Source organism: Cupressus sempervirens, chromosome 3 (assembly GCF_028749045.1).
Source record: "Cupressus sempervirens isolate cs-2001-9-10 chromosome 3, ASM2874904v1, whole genome shotgun sequence".
NCBI lineage: Eukaryota > Viridiplantae > Streptophyta > Pinopsida > Cupressales > Cupressaceae > Cupressus > Cupressus sempervirens.
Window position 1 is genome coordinate 654,682,226 of NC_143120.1, and position 20,555 is coordinate 654,702,780.

At 35.1% G+C, this 20,555-nt stretch overlaps 1 protein-coding gene across 1 annotated transcript in view; it reads right to left on the reverse strand.

Annotated features, from left to right (window-relative positions):
• LOC149568393 (endo-1,3;1,4-beta-D-glucanase-like) overlaps positions 1-15,745 on the reverse strand; it is a 49,573-nt gene extending 33,828 nt beyond the window's left edge. The window contains exons 1-2 of the mRNA XM_089821322.1: positions 15,510-15,745; positions 9,111-9,132 (exon numbers count right to left, since the gene is read on the reverse strand). Coding sequence (XP_089677448.1) covers positions 9,111-9,132; positions 15,510-15,660 — 173 coding nt within the window. The 5' untranslated portion in view covers positions 15,661-15,745. The remainder of the gene's footprint in view (positions 1-9,110; positions 9,133-15,509) is intronic.
• Between the last annotated feature and the right edge of the window lie 4,810 nt (positions 15,746-20,555).

Sequence of the window (20,555 nt, forward strand, 5' to 3'; positions counted from 1 at the left end):
TCCAATCGCATCCCAAAAGGTTTTGTAAAATTCACAAGGGAAACCATTACAATCAGGGGCCTTATCATCCACCATGGAGAAGATAGATTCCTTGAGGTTCATTAAAGTGAGCTTCTGCTCGTAGAACGCATATTGTTCTGGAGCGAGTCTTTTAGAAGTGACATCCAAACAAGCTTGCAAGGCTTGATCCCAGGCTTTTGAAGGACCCTGCACCGTGAAAACTTTTTCATAGTGGCAAACGAAAGCTTGGAGAATGTCAGGAAGCTCACAAAGAGAGTGTTGACCCTCCCGAATGTGTTTGATCCCCACCGTAGAATGGCAAGCCCTCAACACATTAAAAAATTCCTTGGAAGCTTGGTCTCCAACCTCTAACCAGTGAAGGCGAGCCTTGAGTTGAGCTCCTCGGGTAGTATAATTGTCTGCAACCTACTTCTGGTGGCGAAGGTTGGCAAGCTAAACCTAGAGATCCATGTCAAATGGATTCATGGCTAGAGCTTTAGTGGTCGTACAAAGATCTTTGATAGTGACCTCATAGGATCTCTTGCCGTAAGAGGCCAACTGCCTCCCATAAATGCAAAGAAACCTCGTAGTACAGGTGATGGGGTCATTCCACCACTGAATCCACCGAGAGGAGTGGGGCCTAGGTTCAAGATTCCAAGTTTGTAAAATATGAGCAGCTGTGGGCAAATGTGACACCACTGAAGGATTAAGGTAAAACTAAGTTTTACAATTATGAGGAGGGGTGGAATGCCAGCTAACAGAGAAGTGGATGGGAAAATGGTTAGAAAGAGTCACGTGAAGGAGTGGAGTGACAGGTAGCAGACTCATGTGAGAAAAGGAAAAAAAAGGACTGAGCAGAAATCATAGCATGATCTAATCTTTTAAAAACCCTGTCAGATCCCTCTCGAAAGTTGGAGCATGTGTACCAAACCCCATCAATCCATTGGCGATGAGAATTGGGATCAATAAGACCCAGCTTGTTCCACATGTAAAACTAGGCTTCTCGCTCTCCAGTTGACCATCGAAAAGGCAGAAGATACTACTTTATCAATAACTAGCTCAACCATATTGAAATCTCCGCAGAATAACCTGGTTTTGAATATTTCTGCTTTTGAATCTGCTTGTCAATGGCTAGAAACCCAAACCCTTATTGGGTACTTTGTGGGTCGCACTCCATCTGAAAGCATGCTACATGAATAGGTCACCAAGGCTTGGACCCCCCAAGGGATTCACCTTGAAGGGATTCAAAGCCTCACTAAGGGCTTTTTTTGTTTCATTTTGGTAACCCCTCCTAGGCTGAGAGCATTTTCAGCCATGGGTCGTGGACAGTTCACTCGTCTCTGCTTGTTTTTTAGAGATGGTCTCGAGACTTTTATTTCAATAGAGTAGATGATATACATATGTATTATTGCTACTTTTTCTGTGTGAATATCTTTCATAGAGTAATGATAGTTATCAAACCGTAGGAAACCCTAGCTCCTACCTATAGGTATATTCAAAGTTTTGTTTCTGATTTGCATAGGATTTTTAGGCAAAGATAGGTATTTGCAAAGTGAAATTGAAATCACATATTTAGGAAAACATGCAATTGAAAGAACTACTTATGGATCAGATCTGGATACATTTGCATCTTTTTTTCTTGATTCTATAGGAGCCTTATATTTTCTAGCATGGGGTTATATATTTCACAACAGATATGGCTTATTTAAATAAAGTATGACAAAATAAGGTTACCAAGAATCTACAAAAAGGAGCTTGTGGTTTGAATTTTTATTGTTAAATATATATTTTCTTAAATCATTTAGGATGCTAGCTGCAGCTTTTAGAAATTTAATTGTATTTTAATCTCTTTTGGCTGCATTGGAAACAACAATTGAGACCCTGGGAGATTCTGAGGCATGATTTCATTTACCCTATAAGATTCTATGGCAAGTTGGAGGTATCTCACAGTGTAGCGTAAGTTATCCGTGCATCTTTTCTATTGAAAAGTCAAATTGCTTTGTAAATTTCTTACAATTCATAGAAAACTACAAATTACAGTGCATTGGCTATTTTTTTCAATTTTTAAATCAAACTTGACCTTAGTGAAATTATTTTTGTTTCCAATGTAATAATGTTGTGCATTATCTCTGCTCATTACTTGATTAAGCATTCTATCCACAACTCTCTTTCCTGTTAGATATACCACAGATAGGGTTTGTTATGCTCAAATAAAATCATTCACTGGACTATTGTAAGTGTTCTTTTGTTGCTAAAAGCTCACTGTATCGTTGTGTCGTCAAGAAATAGTTTGGCATTTTTATTTCAAAGTTGATTTTATTGGTTGCTAGATACAATCAATATTATCTGTGTATGCTCACTGGTATTTTATTTTCAAAAATATGTATTTAACCAAGAAGCTTTCCAATATTGGGTGTAATCATTACATGGTGGGCACGTGGTTCCGAATTCTAGAAAATGGGATGTAATCGATCTTTTAAGACTTAATTGATCTTATGAATTTAGAATTGATTTCCTTATTAGCTTGATCTTATAACATATGAGTACCAATTCTAAATTCATAATTGGTTTTGCTAGTAACTCAATTTCACTATGCCTCTTATCTTGATGATGATACTCTTCCTTGTAATCGATAGGCCTTATTATCATTCCCTCTGTCGCTGCTTAATCTCCAAGTCAGAATATTAATCAAATAAGCCAATGTCACCGACATTCCTATGGAAATCATATCTTCCCTGACATTTTTCTTCTATAGTCAGTGTCATGTATACCATAGACCCCATTCTTACACAGTTAATATCCATCAGATATGTTTGTGTCAATATACTAGATATGATTATCTGACATAAATGATGGTCAATGTGATGTTTTCCATTCTGTTTTGCTTTTCATTTATGCTTAATCATTATCCTTAACTGAGTGGTCTCTTTTGTTGATTCTTGTTCTTCATCATCTGTGACTTGTTTCTGACTTAATGATGCTCAATATGCTAATTGCAGTTGTCATAACATGTTGATACTCTTATTGCTCCAACTGAACTATCCTCGTAACTACTCTGGATGATTGATGCTGACACCCAAATTAAATAACTTTCATTATATTCTTATGTATGATTGGCTTAGCCTTGCTCTATGACTTAGGAAACCGTCTTATTTATTAGACTTCACAGTTTCCTCCTTTTTTATTCTATCCTTAACTATTAGTCTTCTATCTCCTGTCTACTATTAGAGGTGAAGGACTGCCACTCCTTGCTCACAAGGTGTCTTAGTGCTCTAGTGGCATTGGTCCAAGAATGAGGACATTACAGAAAACTCGTTAATAGTTTGTGAGAGGTCGAAAATAGATGCACCTCTTGGTTGACATTGACATGGAAGTGATCTTTCAAAGCTACTGTAATGTAGTGGACCAGTTAGTGACTAGCATGTGGCATTAAGGGAGTTAAAAATATAAGGCAACACACTTTTGGTTGCTAATTGCTATAGAAAACATCACTTTTATAGGCATGACAGTGCACCTTTGAGTAGCAATAGCCACCAAACCCCTCCCATCTCATAATCTTGTTAGCCAGCACTAAAATCAGCACTTATCTTTAGTATTAAACAAGAAAAAGAAAATATGATTTGCAAATTAGATATTTATTTATCTTGGCTTGCAAAAATCATATTTAGTGTTATCCTTACTTCTTGTGCAATGCAAGTCTCTCAACTGCCTCCATTCAGGTAAACATGAGAAGTCTCTCGAAGTTTAGGCCAACTGCCAGTTGAGACTTTACAGGCTGGCATCTTTTCGCAGATTGCAAACTTTTTGTGCACTTCAAGTTTTTGAATAGCCTCTCTTCACCGATAGGGCACACCATAAATAAACATGTTTGCTGCCGTATGATGTATCTCTGCAGATAAGAATTGAAGATCTCTGAACTCTGTAGAGTTCAATTTTGTACTTCCTATCTATTTAATAATTGAATCTTCTATTTTGTATGCTGTAGCACATCATTGTGGTTGCTCTGTTTTTTTACAACTCTGTTCAGAAATTCTTTCTAATTTAAATTGAGTTCATGCTTTCTTTGATGTATTTCACAAAATCTGTTTTTCCCCTGTTTCCAACAAAATTATCTATGGAGAACTTGAACTTTCACCTAGGCGATACAAGGAAATTTGAAGTTAACTTACTCCAAAATGAGTTCTGAGAAATAAAGAAGATGAGCCAAATGAACATTTTTGGTTCCTACCGAGTATCTGTTGGATTGATATCACCACCACCAACATCCTTGCAGTGTATTTGACCACTCAGATTCGGGAAGAGTATTTTTGAATTCATATTACCAAGATGATTGCTTCCTTCTTTCATATGGATAGAATGAGAGTGACCCAAAACTGAACTACTGTTGGAACAAACAGGAAAATCTGCTACCGAAGAGGAAGTAATGTGAGGAGGATTGGCACTCATGGTGGTTGATTCAACTCGGAGTTTCAATGATGTGTTTGCTGGCTCATCTTCATCTGGACAGAACAAGAGCATCAGATTGAAGGAGTTCAAGGCAGAGGCGCAACTTGTTGCGCTCCACATCAGGAATACTCATTCCTGCTCCTTTGGAGAGGAACTGGGAAGCCAAGTATTGGAGGATATCAAAGGGAGTGGTGCTGGAATAAGTCCTTACATTGGGATTGGCATGGTTATCCCGCAGAACTGCAACTATGTCAAGATTCACCATTTCTGTAGCTATACGTAGAGCCATTTTTCCTTCGGATCCTGGGTGGTTCACATCTGCAGCTCCAAATAATATGGCTAATTGCAGGTCTCTCCATCTTTTCTTCTATTTACTTATATTCCTCCTTGGTATAAGGAAGATTATATTCTCTAGTTTTCTTGTTTTACTATTTTTTGTAACAATACACAATGAAGTCTTCTTTAAATGAGAAGTGCATAAAATTTTCCATAAAGTCTTATAATTCATATTAGGATACAAGGATATGGTCTGAAATTTGTTTTCTATGGTTGTAATTGGCATCTGCTTACTCTTCACACTTGACTCTTCCAGCCCCAAAGTGTTTAATGGCTACGCAGTATCCCCTGTACAGAGCTTCATGACAGTTTGGTCAAAATTCGTCATTCTAGGTACAGCTGTGATGGATCCTTCAAAAAATTTCATTCTTCATAGAAGCTTCTAGAACATTGGAGTGTTTTTGTAACCCTATTATTTGGTAATTTTATTAAGGTTTGGTATAGAGATGTACAGATGATTTATTCAAATTTTATTTGTTGAAGCCTAAATTCTGGAGGTCTACAGATCCATTTTGCCTAATTTTTAAGGACTGCCACATATACCATGTTGGAGGCTTTAAGACACTGCAGAAGAAAAGGTGTATTTCTTTTATGAATAATGTTTCACTTATTATATGCTAGCATTTATTTCTATCAACTTTTCTAATGTGTTATTTGCTATTGTTTTGGCAGGAAAAGGAAATTAAACAAGAAAATGAATATGAAGCCCTTACCAAGTCTTTATCTCTTTAGGCTGGAATCTTGAATAATCCAATTGATTTGCTTGATTTGCAATACTTAGCAGTTTCTGTTGTTTGTCTTCTTGAATCAAAATTACTTTAAATGGAATTGTGAGACGATTCTTGAATCTAGAATTATTATGATGTTTGAATTAACATTTGAAGCTAATACAATAGTGTTAACAAAATTGACATTTTCAATTTTTAATGTAGAATTTCTAGTATCTACTGAATGAATGTTATTTTTCCCTAATGCAAAAGCCTGTGTAGTAGCCCTAAGTTCTATTAATGCCCATATTAAAATCATGACACATTTATGAAAGACCAATACTGAGCCTTATGAATGCTTGTAGTTTATTATAAATGACCAATACGTATGTTGATGTATGCGTGCACAAGATCTACGGTGGATAAAGGGTAACTTTCATTCTTTTATCTTTTTAATATATAGTTCTACCAAATACAAGACAAGGCTGTATTTTAATATTGTAAATCTTATAACCTTGCCAATTGAGCAATGGGCACTGTACCCTAATGATTGGTCAGGTGATGCAAACAAGTTGCTTTGCTGCGTCTCTGCAATATTCCTCGTGAGTATTAGTACTCAAGTTTATATGGATGTAGTATGTTGTCGAAGAGTATTATGAAAGAAATTGACCTTTCATTGCATAGGAAAAGATTCTGAGCAGAGCATATTCAAGTTGCAAGTAGAATTATTATGATTTGCATAACGTTGATTCAATTTGAAGTTATTAGCGGAATGGGTCTATTGCTTCTTATGGGGAGGAATGATCATAATTGAATTAAATATTTTTATCTTCGGTCAATGATTATCTTCATTGCCAATAGTTGTTGAGTTGTTATCCTTGCCATCAAGGTTCAAATCTCATAGCTCCAGGTCAAAGCGTTTACCCCTCTTTAAAAAAAAAAATGATTATCTTCATTCAAATATAATAATTGTTCAATTTAAATTGTCTTTCCATTCCAACTCTTAAAGTGGATATGGATGGAGGGCACTTGTATTTCTTTGAATGTTTATAATTAAACTTAATTTAATCTAAGAAGGGTGCTGAAAATGGACATACATGGTTGAGATAATTTGCATCGGCTCTTATATATGGAATTTATGGGCATATATCTTATTCATAGGATTGTCCAACTTCTATAGACTTAGGCATATAATGCTTCTAACAGTTTGTCCCAATTGTTATAATTTACAAATGTAAATCTCACTAAGATATTGCCCAGAGTTATTGTGTTCTCAGTCTTGAATAAAATGATGTTGTTCACATTGTCTATAATATTTTATAATATGATTTGTTCTTCATTTGACATTTTCACTGTTACAATCTGGTTGATTCTTCTATTGGTATTTGTCCCTTTGACAAAATTATTCAGATCATTCCACAATAAGGTCATGACAAACAAAATATGATATCGTTGTTCAATTATTCTATTTCAATTGAATAAATTAATTTATAATTTAAAAATCTACTTATTGTACCACTAATATAAAATAAGAAAATAATACGAAAATAAAGAGTATAAATTGTATGCTTTCTGTTTAGCGTTTTAGTGTAGTGCATCTTTAAAAATGTTTGTAGCAGATTTTGTCAACTTAAAAACGCATCTTATCAAAGCCTAATTTAGTAGACTTTCCTGTAAAATCTCACCCCAAAATTACCACAAACCCATCAAAGTGGCTGAAAAAAATGACGTTTTAGAATAGTTGTCAAACTTCTACGTTTTAGAATAGTTGTAAAACTTCTATCATTGGGATTAGGGTTTCCACAGTCTTCGAAGGTGCATTTTGCTTCTGTTACACACGAACACGGTTGCAAGGATTCAAAGGATTTTTTGGGATCACGCATGAGATAAAGTGAGACCCTGGTAACCCATTTGAACCGTAATGACTTTGGGTTCATTTTGGATGGAGAATCCTCGACCAAAGCCCGTGATGGGTGCTAAATAGGTGCATTCACAAAGGGGGTGTCAGCATCTTTGGAAAATAAGATGATGCTCGTCTCTGTTGGAGATTCAACAAGTAATTTTGGGTGCTACAAAAGTGGCATTGAACTGAGGGGACAAGGGTTTCAAAACCGAACATTTCAGAATTTGGTTGGGCATGGTTTGGGGATTATTTAATCCCTTCATCTAAGAGTCAAGCCTATAGTGGTCTAGAGGCAGAGGACGAAATAGCATACAATGTCTCTAAGTTTTCTTCACTAGGTGTGATCCAGTGTTTTAGGGGCCTTTAGCTAAGCTTGCATGATCTTCAAATCATTCCTGGATTTGAGATAATTGGAACCTATTATTGATGGGTATATAATATACCCTGTGGTAAAAGGGTTTTTACAATTGTCTTTGAACATTCTCAAGATGAAATAAAGTATAGTGTGAGAATTTTTGGAGTTGGAGGAGAAGTCCTCTTTGATGCTCAAACCCTGGCATCCTAAATTTTGTCGCTTTTGGGAAGGTTTCATTATAGGTAATGCCCTCCAATCTTTATTTTCATCTTTGGCTTGACTGTCTTTTGGAAGCAGTTGGAAATGAGTGAAGAAATTTTCTAATGGTCGATAAAAAATTGCTCTTATTTTGGTTGAAATGAATGTTTTTGATGGGGTTCTTGCTTAAATTTCTATTAAAACCTCAAAAAAATGTTGGGAAAGCCTAAGGGGAATCCTCTTGGGAAGGCCTTAGGAAGAAGCATAGTGATAATAGTATTTTCCCTCATGTTTAATGGTGTCGAGGTTTCATGTATGAAGGAGATTGGATGTGTCTCAATGGTCCTCTTGGGAAGCTCTTAGGAAGAAGCATAGTGATAATAGTATTTTCCCTCATGTTTAATGGTGTTGAGGTGTCATGTATGAAGGAGATTGGATGTGTCTCAATGGTTATATAGAAGAAGGTGATAGGGAAAATCATATGATTCTTTGCGCCTACTCTAAAGAGGATGTCAAAAGTAAATTTTAATTTTTTTGTGTTGTAGGTTTTGTGGTTTACTATTGACAATCTAGAGAGGTGGTAGTCTTCATGTTACCATTCTTGTTTCTGACAAGATACACCTGCCTCACTAATGAATACAATGAAACCATTGTCATTGAAAACAAAATAGATTTTTTTGGTTTATTTTTAGAAAGTGGATTTAAATTGATCAAAAGTGTCAATCAATATTTTTAAATATTTAGAACTAGATAGCAGCAAAGAGATTTGATGTAAATAGATTAAAAAACAGTAATTAATGACAATAATGTATTAAATATTGCTATTTAAAAAATATGCTTATTATTCTTATTATTATTTTTAATATGGACCAATAATAAGATAAATAAGTACTCTATAATCATAAAACTAAACATAATTATAAAAATCATGTTCAATACTTTTTTCATTCTATAAAATGATTGAAGAAAAATGCAATTAATAATATTCTCGCCATAGACAAGAACTAATAAGCATAAAAGAAATAATTATTCATCTACCACAACTACCAGAAATTTCAATTAGGTGGATTCTTGATTAGAACTATCATTGAATTAATGGACGGAATATACCCAGTTTACATAAATTAAAAAATAACATAAGAAACTGTGCGGCATCAAGATTTACCTCAAGAGTGGAGCCTCAAACCCTACAGCACAACACAACCAAACAAAATTCATGACCATCAGACTGACTAATGGAGAAATCAGATTGAACTCTAAATATATATAATTTCAACCATAAATGACGGTCTTGGGAGATGCATAAAATCATAGAAAAAATAGAGTAAAGGAAGTAATACAATAAAGCAACTGAAATAAAGAATGCAATAAATTAGCAAAAGAATGCATTCTTTTTTTTTTTTTATCGACAGAAGCATTTTATTAACAAAAATAAATGTTTTACAAATATATGACGGTAGATACAATGCTATCTGGTATAACAGTAGTAATGATATTACAGCAAATGTCTATCCAAGTTAACAACAATGTTGAGAATATTGCAAATCAATGTGGCAATTGCTTTCAAACCTCCTTCAAAGTACTCAGTGATTCATTCAAAGTATCAGCAACCATTACTAAAGAAAGCTGAAGCAATGCTGCAACCAAGTTTATATTCCAGGCTGAATGAACCAAGACATATATCTGTTCAACAAGATTCCTCAAGAGAGACACAACAACCCCTTTCAATAGACTTGAACACCATATTGTATAAGACCAACTAATGACAACTTAATTAGCTTGAACTTCAAACTTTTCTTCAAAAGCACAAAGCTAATAATTTATATGTTTGAGCGACTTTCTAAGATCTATATTGGTCTGAAGGGAGGCTTTAAGAGTAAGGAGCAGAGGGGACAACTATGAAGTAACCATCAAATACTCAACCTCAGATGAATGAGAAGTGTGTGAAAAGACAGCCATACACCTTAACCACCAAATCTGTTTAAGGATAATGTGCCTGAAGGATTGGATGATAATAGTCGGGGCTGGAGAAAGACCAAGTATGGCATTTTTCCAAGACCAAGTTTGAGTAAATAAAGCCAGAAAGGTGGAAAAGAGGAACCTCCACAGCTGCTGGGTGTGAGAACAAAACCAAAAAGTGTGCTTAATAGTCTCTCTTTTACAGCAGAAGGGGCAGCTTGGAGGAGGGTTAATGACATGCAGAATTTTCCACGCTAGCAACTCAGCCTGAGCATCAGCTTTAGACTTCTAGATGAGTGTGCTTAATTTGTTCCAAGAAGATCTTTTGAGTTTACACTGCCACTTGATGTTGAATCACTGGGAAAGCTGAATGGAAGGAAGCAACTTTTTATACACAACTCGGAGCAGGAAACTCTGAAAAGTATGATTGCTGGGCCATCTCTAGTCCTTTAAAAAATTATCTTGGCAAAGGTGTGGACACGAGGCACCACAACTCAGGTCTCACCAATTGAAGGATTTGAAGGATTGGCCTTTTATAAACTGAGGACATATTGAACTGTGATTTGATTTGATCCCATGATTTCCAGTCAAACCTCAGGGGGTCCCATAAGTCATGAAACACACAAATACCTTGCTTAAACAACTGTCTTCCCTTAAGATATTTTAAGATAGGGCTATTGTTTTCCTGGACCAGCCGGTTCCACCAAACGGAGGAGGAAGTAAAACTTAAACCGTGACTTATAGTCTGATCATACCAACACAATTTCTTTGAAGTAATTTGCCAAGCTCTCCAAAGGGAAGTAAAGGGGGCTGAAACATGGGTTTTAAAGTAGGGCACCAGCAGCAATTTATCTTGCCATCTAACCGAGTTCCATGATTTCATAGCAGTAGCTGTTTGAATACGGTGTTGAACTAGATGTTTCCAAGGTGTTTCTTCGTCTAAGGCCCTTACAATCCATTTTGTGTTGAGGCAAATGCCTTGCATGTATAGATGAATAATTCCCAAACCTCCTTTGTCCCTTGGCTGGATGCAATGTGTCTAGGAAGTTATTGGAAAACCTTTGGTATTTCCCCATTTACCCCAAAGAAACCTTCTAAAAGCTGAGTCAACTGAGTGTAATAGGTTTGAGAGGGCAGCCAACAAGATGAGATGTAAACATGATTGGCCAACAAGATCTTATTAGCGACTTGGATTCTACAGGCCATTGATAGGAAATTATTGGTCCAATTTAGAAATTTGTTTTTTAATTTATTCATGAACCAAGACCGTATCTCTTTAAGTGAAACCCTAATGCCAAAGGGAATGCTAAGATATCTAGTGATGGTGCCATGTTTAATCTCATGCCATTGACTAGGAATCCAAGGGGGGTGGGGGTTTGGACAGGTCATGATGAATTCAGTTTTATGCATGGCTAGTTTGGACCAAGAAATAGTGCAGAAAATATCCAAAACATTATTCACTTCCTCTACTGAATTTTGTATAAACAACATACTATCATCTGCAAAATGAGAATTGAGTGCTGTTGCATTGTGAGGAAATGAAATACCATGAATGAGTTTATTGGAAAGAGCATGATGAAGCAAATAGCCAAGAGCGTCGGCTGCGAGCGCATAGAGAAAGGGTGCAAGGGGACGGCCTTGTCTGATGGATTTTTGCAAGGGAGATGGCGGAGAGACCATGCCATTGACAACAACCCGAGCAGAAGCATCATGGAATAGCATATTGATTTTTTTGCATATTTTAGGCCCAAACCCTAGCCATTTAAGCATATTAAGGATGAAAGGCCAACGTATGCGATCATAGGCTTTGTCAAAGTCAATCTTAATTATAAGGGCGTCCTGAGTAGTTTGTTGCGCCCATTCAGCTGTTTCCCAAGCAAGGACTAGATTGTCAAGGATAAATCTTCCTCCCAAGAAACCTGTTTGCTCCAGACAAACAATCTTTTGAGATATGTATTTAATTCTGCGCGCAAGAGCTTTGGCAATGATTTTATAAGAAGTGTTAAGAGGGGTGATAGGATGCCATCCATTAACAATGTCCTCATCTTTGCCTTTGGGAATAAGTATAATCAGTCCTTGATTAATCCCTCTCCTAATGAACCCTTTTCGACTCCCTCAAGGTAGACATTGTAGAAATCCTCTCGAATATGGGGCCAAAGAGTTTTGTAGAATTCTACAGGCAGCCCATCAATTCCTAGACATTTTTCTAAAGCCATGCTTTGGAGAGCTGCATCTATTGAGAGAAGGCGATCAAGAAACCTGTTGTAGTCAAGATCTATTTTATGCAGAATACATGCAGCAACACTCTCCTCAAGGAAGGGGAGGAGAATATCATCAGCTGAGTTGTTGGTAAAAAGATTTTTAAAATGTTCATAGAAAGTATTCATAATCTCACAATGATTAGTTTGAATCGTTCCATCAACAGATTTAAAGGTTGTAATGTGTTCAGCCTTATGCTTGTGATTAAGATACTGAAAGTAAAATTTGGAACCACAGTCACCATCTTTAATCCACTGTAAACGTGCATGAATTTGTGCACCTTTTCCTAATTTGTAACCATCCATTTTTTGAAGCATACTTTCAACCTTGACCACACATTGCTACAACGAGATGTTGAATGGATCATAGGCCAAATGTGATCTTCCAAGTTTTAGTTGACCTTGAATGGATTTCTCAAGTCTGCAACATTTTGCATCCACTCTCCGCCCATAGTCACGGAAGAAAGAGGAGCAACGCTCAATAGTTTTCCCCACCACTTAACCCAACTATCCTGCTGTGATTTGGGCTCAGCTTTCCAAATAGCCAACAGTCACGATTTTTGAGATGTGATATAGTCAGTTTAAAAGGCAAGTCTTTGGAAAGAGGTAAAGAGTTTGAGAGTGAAAGCACTGTGAAGATGGGAAAATGGTCAGAGAGGGTGGTAGACAGATCTAAAGAGACAAGATGACCCTCTGATGATGGGAGGATATTACAACTAGACGAGATGTAAAAGCGGTCTAGCCTACTCATTTTACAAAAAGATCTTTCTCTACAATTACTCCACGTAAACCACTGAGGCATATGGATATCACGTTTTCCCAATAGAGGATCATGAACCCCAAGAGAGTTTTGGGTTAGTGTCCAAGATTCAAATTCAGGCTGACAAAGGTGAGAAAAACCAATCCAACTTCGATCAGATGGATATTCCACCATATTGAAGTCACCTCCTAAAATCCACTCCACATTGGGAAGGCTAGTGCAAAGCCACTCCCAAAGCACAATTCTCCCATTCGGAGAGTTAGGAGCGTAGATGGAGCGAAACCCCAAAAGCTTGTCATTTATAAGAATAGTTGCTTAGACACAATAATTGTTTGGATCTGAACCAAATGCCACAATATCTGGATGAGCTATGGAGTGGGGAGTGGATGAAGGTGTGGAAGAAGACGGTTGAGTGGAAGGAGTGAGGTTAAGTGGTTTAGTAGGGGAAGAACTGGGGAATTAATCTGTGCAACATCATTATTATTGCAAGCGTTATCAACATCTGACTGAGGAACTCTGGGTTTATGGAATGGGCAGTTACGAATGAGATGCACTTCTCTTCTACAGTAGAACTAGGCATTGGGTTTATTAAGATAGTTGAGACGTCGTTCAAATTCGAAGCCAGGACCAACCAGATTAATATAGTTGGGCAGGGGTAGAGTTAAGTCCATTTCAATGCAGGCCCTAGGATGGGTACGTAAGCTCACCCATTTGTCAGAGTGTTGTTTACACCGTAGGACCTTTCCCAGCTGCCCTGAAATGTTTTGCAAGAAAGGGCATAAAAAACCAAATTAAGAAAGGGTGATTCCACCAACATAGAATATTTGGATTTATTAATCCCTTCTGGATGAAAATCAAGGTCTCAAGCTCACACATAACAGATCTGGCCACAGATAATCCAAGAGCCATATTGCAGCACCACACGGGCATGGTCAAGGTCAGAAAATATATAGGAAACATATCCCCTGCCCAGACCCCTGAAAAATTCAATTACCCATCACTTAAGTTCCTAGTTGTTGTGCGCCCATTTAAAAATTCTTGTTCTGTAGGTAATCCTGTCAGGAAAAACAAAATGATCGGTTTTCTCTGCATAGTGAAATAACTTCAACAATATTATCTGGGAGTTGAAGGAGTTGTTAGGTTATGAGTGCTCTCGGAAACCACCGATTCTAGGGTTTCCTCGGACACCAATGCCTGGATTGACAAAATACCTTCCTTGACAGCTTCAGGGTCAGAACTGCCCTTTTCCCTGGCTTTTTTCTTCATGCTTTTAGGACGACTACTTAACGCTATGTGGGATCCAGTCGAAACTGCCATGGACGGGTCTCTTTCCAACGTTTTCCCCAGCTTTGATTTGTAGGTCGCGAAGGTTTAGGGTTTGCAGGAATCTGTGTTTGCCCTAAAGAATCCATTCAGTTCTACAAATCTGAAGGGTGAACTTTGCTACGCTATAAAATGTGCCTAATTGATGGTCACGTGCCCAAATTGTAGACTCATACTCTTCATATGAAGATGAATCGGGGCCCCAAGTTTCAAATGATCATGAGTTCGTTTGATGAGTTTTTAGTGCCCATTCCATTCGCAATTTGCTCAGTTTCATTGCATAATCAGTAATTGAGCTTGCTGGTATACATGTCTGTGTTATTATATTTTGAGGTATACAAAGAATGCTGCATGGAGTAATGATTGTGTATCCATGTTGATAACATCTTCATGTACCCATATGCCAATTTTATCTCCTCATAATTCCATCTGATATTTTTGGCTCAAGTGAAATGCAAATTATTGTTTCAACATGCTCATCTACAAGATATAATGAACTGAGCTGCTTCAGTGATTAAAATTACCTCACTCAGAAAGATGTCAAGTGGTGTGGTTTGGCATGGTGATTTTCTGTGGACTAAAGTGTGCGTTTACCATATATTTGGTCCCAGTCGTCTGATTCTGTCAGTTTTGGGGAGCAAACAACAGAGTAGTTTCAATAAAATTGTTACCTTGCAAGATTGTTTTAAAGTGGTCTTGACTCTTCAGTGATCAGTCTTTATATGCCAAGTCAACACTAAAAGGTTGTGTATTTATGAGCAAGTTTATATACACAAATAATAGAGCAATCTAAGATCTATAGAATCCCTTATCAGGCAACCTAATCTGAATCAAGCCAAATTCTAATCACAGTTGATCAAAATTAAATTAAAGCTTATATTATATTTTTCTTAATACTGGGTTTCAGATATTTTCTAAAATTAATATTATTAGATTATAAAGCAAGTTTATTTTTAGATTAGATTAGATTGTGTGTATGCCAAGTTTATTTTTAGATTGGATTGTGTATATTTTTAACATAAATGTTTCCAGCTACATTATACAATGATTCATCATTATGATCTTTTTATTATTTTTAATATAATCATAAATATTGATGCTATAAAATGCAATGAAATTAAAAAATGAACTTGATTTTCTGGAATTTTATGGTTAAACTTACAAAGTTTCGAGGTGGTGTGCGAATTAAAAGACGATAAACGGGGCAAGTGTGTGATTTGAAAGATGAGCAACAAAATGATAAGCGAGAGAGATTGAAGAATACCGAAAATGTCGGAGAGGAGAATTACGGCGGCAGTGGCGTCGGGAGAGGAGGTGACGTAGGCCGTCAAGTCGTGAAAGGTGTCAAGACGGCCAACGCCGACGGGAGGATGGTTTCGTGGCGGAGGCGATGAACAACACTGCGGGCCTGCCATTTTCCCCTCTTTCTCTTTCTTTCTCTCTCAAATACAAACCCCTCACTGCCTTCTCCCTGAACTCTGCTACACTGATTTTCCCTCTCCTCCATTATGCTATTATATAAACAGGCATCATACAAAAAAGTTTTTTTAATTTAATAATGAAATTAATAATAATAATAATAATAATCAGACGATGATTATATTTTGATTTAATTAATGAATGAGTCACTGAAAACTATTGTCGTCACATTCCTCCCGCCAACCATGCATAGTCACTACCAATCCAGTATGATCTTCAGCAGTCCCACATTGATCTTGCAACTCATAGTTTATTGAATCTGAAAGTTACTGAATCTGAAAGATACTCGTAGTTTAATTTGGGGAAAACTTAGTTTATTGAATCTGAAAGATGCTTATAACGACATGGGTAATAACAATATTAATTGTGTTGTTGAGAAATTAACTGCAGGTCCATTTCCTGCCGTCCAGTATGATCTTCAACAGTCCCACATTGATCTTGTAACTCTTAGTTTATTGAATCTGAAAGATGCTTTATTGAAGTTGAACGATACTTGTAGTTTAATTTGGGGATAACTTATATTAAATTAAGATGCTTATGACGACATGAGTAATAACAATATTAATTGGGTTGTTGAGCAATTAACTCCAGGGCCGCTTAGTGGTGGGTTTTGGCTATGGAGGGGCAGTGGGATTTTTAAAATATGAAATCGTGCCAATACAAATATATAATTCTTCACAAATTTGAAATCGTGCCAATATAAATATATAATTCTTAAAAATATCGAACTCTTTAAAAACTAGTGGTTTTGGATTGTTATGTGTGATTGGTCAGCTTAATTTTTCTTAATAGTCCCATAAATCAACATACATTTAAGTATTTCTCATTTCCTTCCAAATGTGTCTCAAAAGCATAATAGTATATAATGTTTTAAAATCTGCTAACACATCTTTGTTATCATCATTAATTCTCTTAGAGAGACTAATGGGGCAGTGATAAGAGGGCATTACTATTGACAATATGTGCATTCTACAAAAAATAAAGGTGTACATATTTTTTTTCCTTACTAAGATCAATTTAGTTTACTACTAATAACTCACTAGATTTTATCCCACACTCTCTTAGACTTATATCAGTAACCTTATCAAAATTTAAGGTCCTCCAGTTGAATAGAAAAATACAAGATTACCTCTTGAGATCTAGCTACAAACATTGCATGAATTCATTAATTATGCATGAGGCATTTCTTTGACTTATTTTTTTATTGGTCCAACTTGAATCAATAAAAATTTCTCATGTGAAAACTATGTATGATGTATAATATATCAAAAAACTCAAGAGACAACTCATTACAATAAAATGTGTATATTGGTTATTCCAAAAGCTATTGATCAAGATCCTCCATTAGGGTATCAACCACATCTACAAATATAAGGAGCTTGTTAGAAAATTAATTCACAAAAGAAAGACTCAACATTGATATAATTTCATTTTTTTGTGCTTACCAGCTCTAGTTTGCATTACATTTCCTACTCGTGATGTTGTTTGATCAAGATCAAAATTATTATCGTTGGCTATTTTGGTGATCAAATAGGGCTTTTGTAAAATGTGCATTTATCAAATTAACTTAGATTTTACCGATATACAATTCAAATACTCAACAACGATTGAAGTTCAATTCATAATTTCTTACCATCTACATTTTGCATTGCATCATCTATTGGTGTATGCTTAAAATTGGTAGAATAAGGAAACATGTGTTCTTCTTTATCATTTAAATCTACAATAACACGTGAAAATTGAGATATCAAGTTAGATTAACCAAATACAAATTAAAATTTAACAAAAAAAATTCCTTACCGTATTGAATTTGCATTTCATCCATTGTTGTTGATGTTTGGTTGAGATCCAAACAAAAGGGTAATATATGTTCATTTCTTGTTTGATTATTTGAAACTGCAATAACATACATAGTTAACTGTGATCAACGTAGGTAACATAACACATTTCTCTTTGATCAAGTTAATAACATGTTCTAGTATAAAAAGACATTATGTAATTAATATCTAAATATTTAAAGGTTTAATTACTTGAAATAGTGTTTTGAAATGTTTGTGTAGAGGTAACCTTGAGCACCGATGCTTGATCTCCACAAACTGTATCTAGTTTGTTTGAATAAGTAGATAAAGTTTATAAGATCTATACAAGTACATATTTTTATATAAAAATTGATAATGAAATTCAATAGTTAAAAGATACTATCTATGAATTGTATTTCATCTGATATTGTTTGGTTTAGATCAATAGAGAAAGGTAATTGATGTCATGAAGCTCCCCTATGATCATCCAAACTTGCAATAACATATGACTAATCTATGAAATAATAGCAATCCATACTTCTACTTCTACAAAGTACTCAAATATTTTTGAATAAATGTACTCACTTTTTTGTTGTATGATAATAAGTCTTTCTTTTTGTATTATTGTCCCTGAGTGACTAACTCCCTTCTTTTTCTTGTTCTTTCTACATCTTATAGATATGAATTGAAAAGTTTCATGTTTAACCCTTTGACTTATGTTTTATGAAATGGCTTTACGTCGTTGATGAGTAGAACGACATTTGCACATTTTGCTTGGACTAAACCATGGTAATATTCATCTCATAGGAATGTTGTTTGACCCAAGGATTGGTAGAAATTTAGAAGAGAAATCTGGATATGCATCGACAATTTTTCTAAATCTCTTAACACATTCACTAATTTTGTTTTTTCATTTTCTCTAGTTGGTAAATTTGGGAGTAATGAACTCAAATATTCAATTGAATTTTGAAAGTTTGCATTTGCAGCATCAGACATGTCATCTGGATTAGAAAGAAAACATGATTAGGTCAAGAAAAGTTAAAAAAATAAATATTTCATTTTAAAATGGTGATATTAAAATTTACCTATCCTTTGGTCTTCACTAATGGTAAGCCCAAGAACATCTTGATCTTCAAATTGAGCACAACTATCTATATTTGAAATAAGAAATAATGAGTTTTGAGAACTAAAAACTTATTTAATGTTTAATTGTAAAGATAATGTAGACATTACTTGTAGTAATGTTTTCAAGATTATGACTCCCTTTGTCACCATGGTCACCAACAACCAATAGAGAAACACTTTCTATAACTCAATACAATTTAGTTAATAAGTTTTGAGAAAATAATATTATAAGCATTAAAAGTTTTAAGTTTTCAAATAAAACTTACTTGTAGTTTGATCTTTTTCATTTATTTTGTTTCTCTTTATAAGATCTAAAATCTTCAATACATGTTTGCATGTGTTTCCTTTTTCTATCCACGGACAATCACACATGTGTAAATCAGGTCCAAATTTTCTAGCAACATACAATTTTGATGGAATCGTTTGACTTCTGGATCAATGCAAGAAGTTGGGTCTCACTTTTGGCCAGAAAGTGGAAGTGTTTTTCTTGTTTTTAAAATATTTTGTCAATTGATGCCAAAATTTGAGCCATTTAGAGATTAAATATAAATAAACTTCAGAAATAAAAATTGTAGTGTTTGGGATCTTCTTTTTGAATATGTAATTTATTTGTATACCCATATTATAGATTTTTTTTTGGTATAGATCTTTAAAAACCAATTTTTCAAAATGCCTATTTTAGGACCATACCACGCTCATGTACAGACACCATAATTTGACACAAATAAATGAATTTTCTTAAATCCTTTTAAAAGGAGTTATCTAATACACCTAAGATTGATGACAATATTTTTCCTTAATTTTTTGTTGAATAATTTTTTATTATTAATTATTAATTGGCTATAAAGGTAAATTTTAAAACCTCTCGTGTACGGACACCATAATTTGATCAAAATTTTATTTTTTTCAAAAAAAAAAATTTAACCTCAAAAGAATTGTATGCAGATTAGTGACATATAAATCAATTTAAGAAAAATTATAAAATAAAAATGTTATCAAAGTTTTAGTGAATGTCACTTGTTAACGTTTAAGAGATGGTTTTGATTAATAAATAATGAAAAAATAGCAAATAAACTAATAACACTATAAAATTTATATTTTTGAAATCAAAATAGTAAGATCTATAGTGGATTTTTGTTTCATCAAAAAATTCAATGGGGACGACCATATAAAAATGATGACAATCCCTGAAATTGTTGATTAAATGCCTTAGAAAAAAAATGGTTCATAAAGGCATGGCTTGGTAGGACCAAGCTTATGCCATGCCTTTCCCCAAGGTAAAACCCCATGCAAAAGTCACGACCATTCCAAATTCCCACTCATGTCTCAAGAATTGGGCACCCGATTTGTAATTCAAAAATCGGGTGCCCGATTGCATGTTAACTGTTGTAAGAATTGGGTACTCGATTGTTTAAAAATTGGGTGCCCAATTCTTTTAAAATCAAGTACCCGATTTGTAAGTGGTTACCCGCTTTTTAAAGAATCAAGTTCCCGGTCTTTAAATAGTTGGGTACTTGATTCTAATATACCTGTTGGGCCCCAAAAGTTGCCCCACAGGCCGAATTCCAATTATTGAAATGATTGAATAACAGTTTTGATTTGCAACAACAAATTCTATCATAGTTATTCTATTTTCTTGTCTTCTTCTACAATTTGCAAGCTATTGATTCAAATTAAAAACTAGTGCAAACATGGGATCAAAAAAATGAAGAAAGAATAAAACAAAATTTCTGACAGATGAAGAGATTGCAACAAATAAAGAGAATGAAGCACAACATCAATGAGAGAGAAGACAAAGAATTAGAGACTTGAACAATGTTTCAAAGGACAAAGACATTAAGGATACCATGATGGATGAAGAGGCCGAAGAAGAGAACCCAATACAAGGAAATTTAGGTGCACATTTT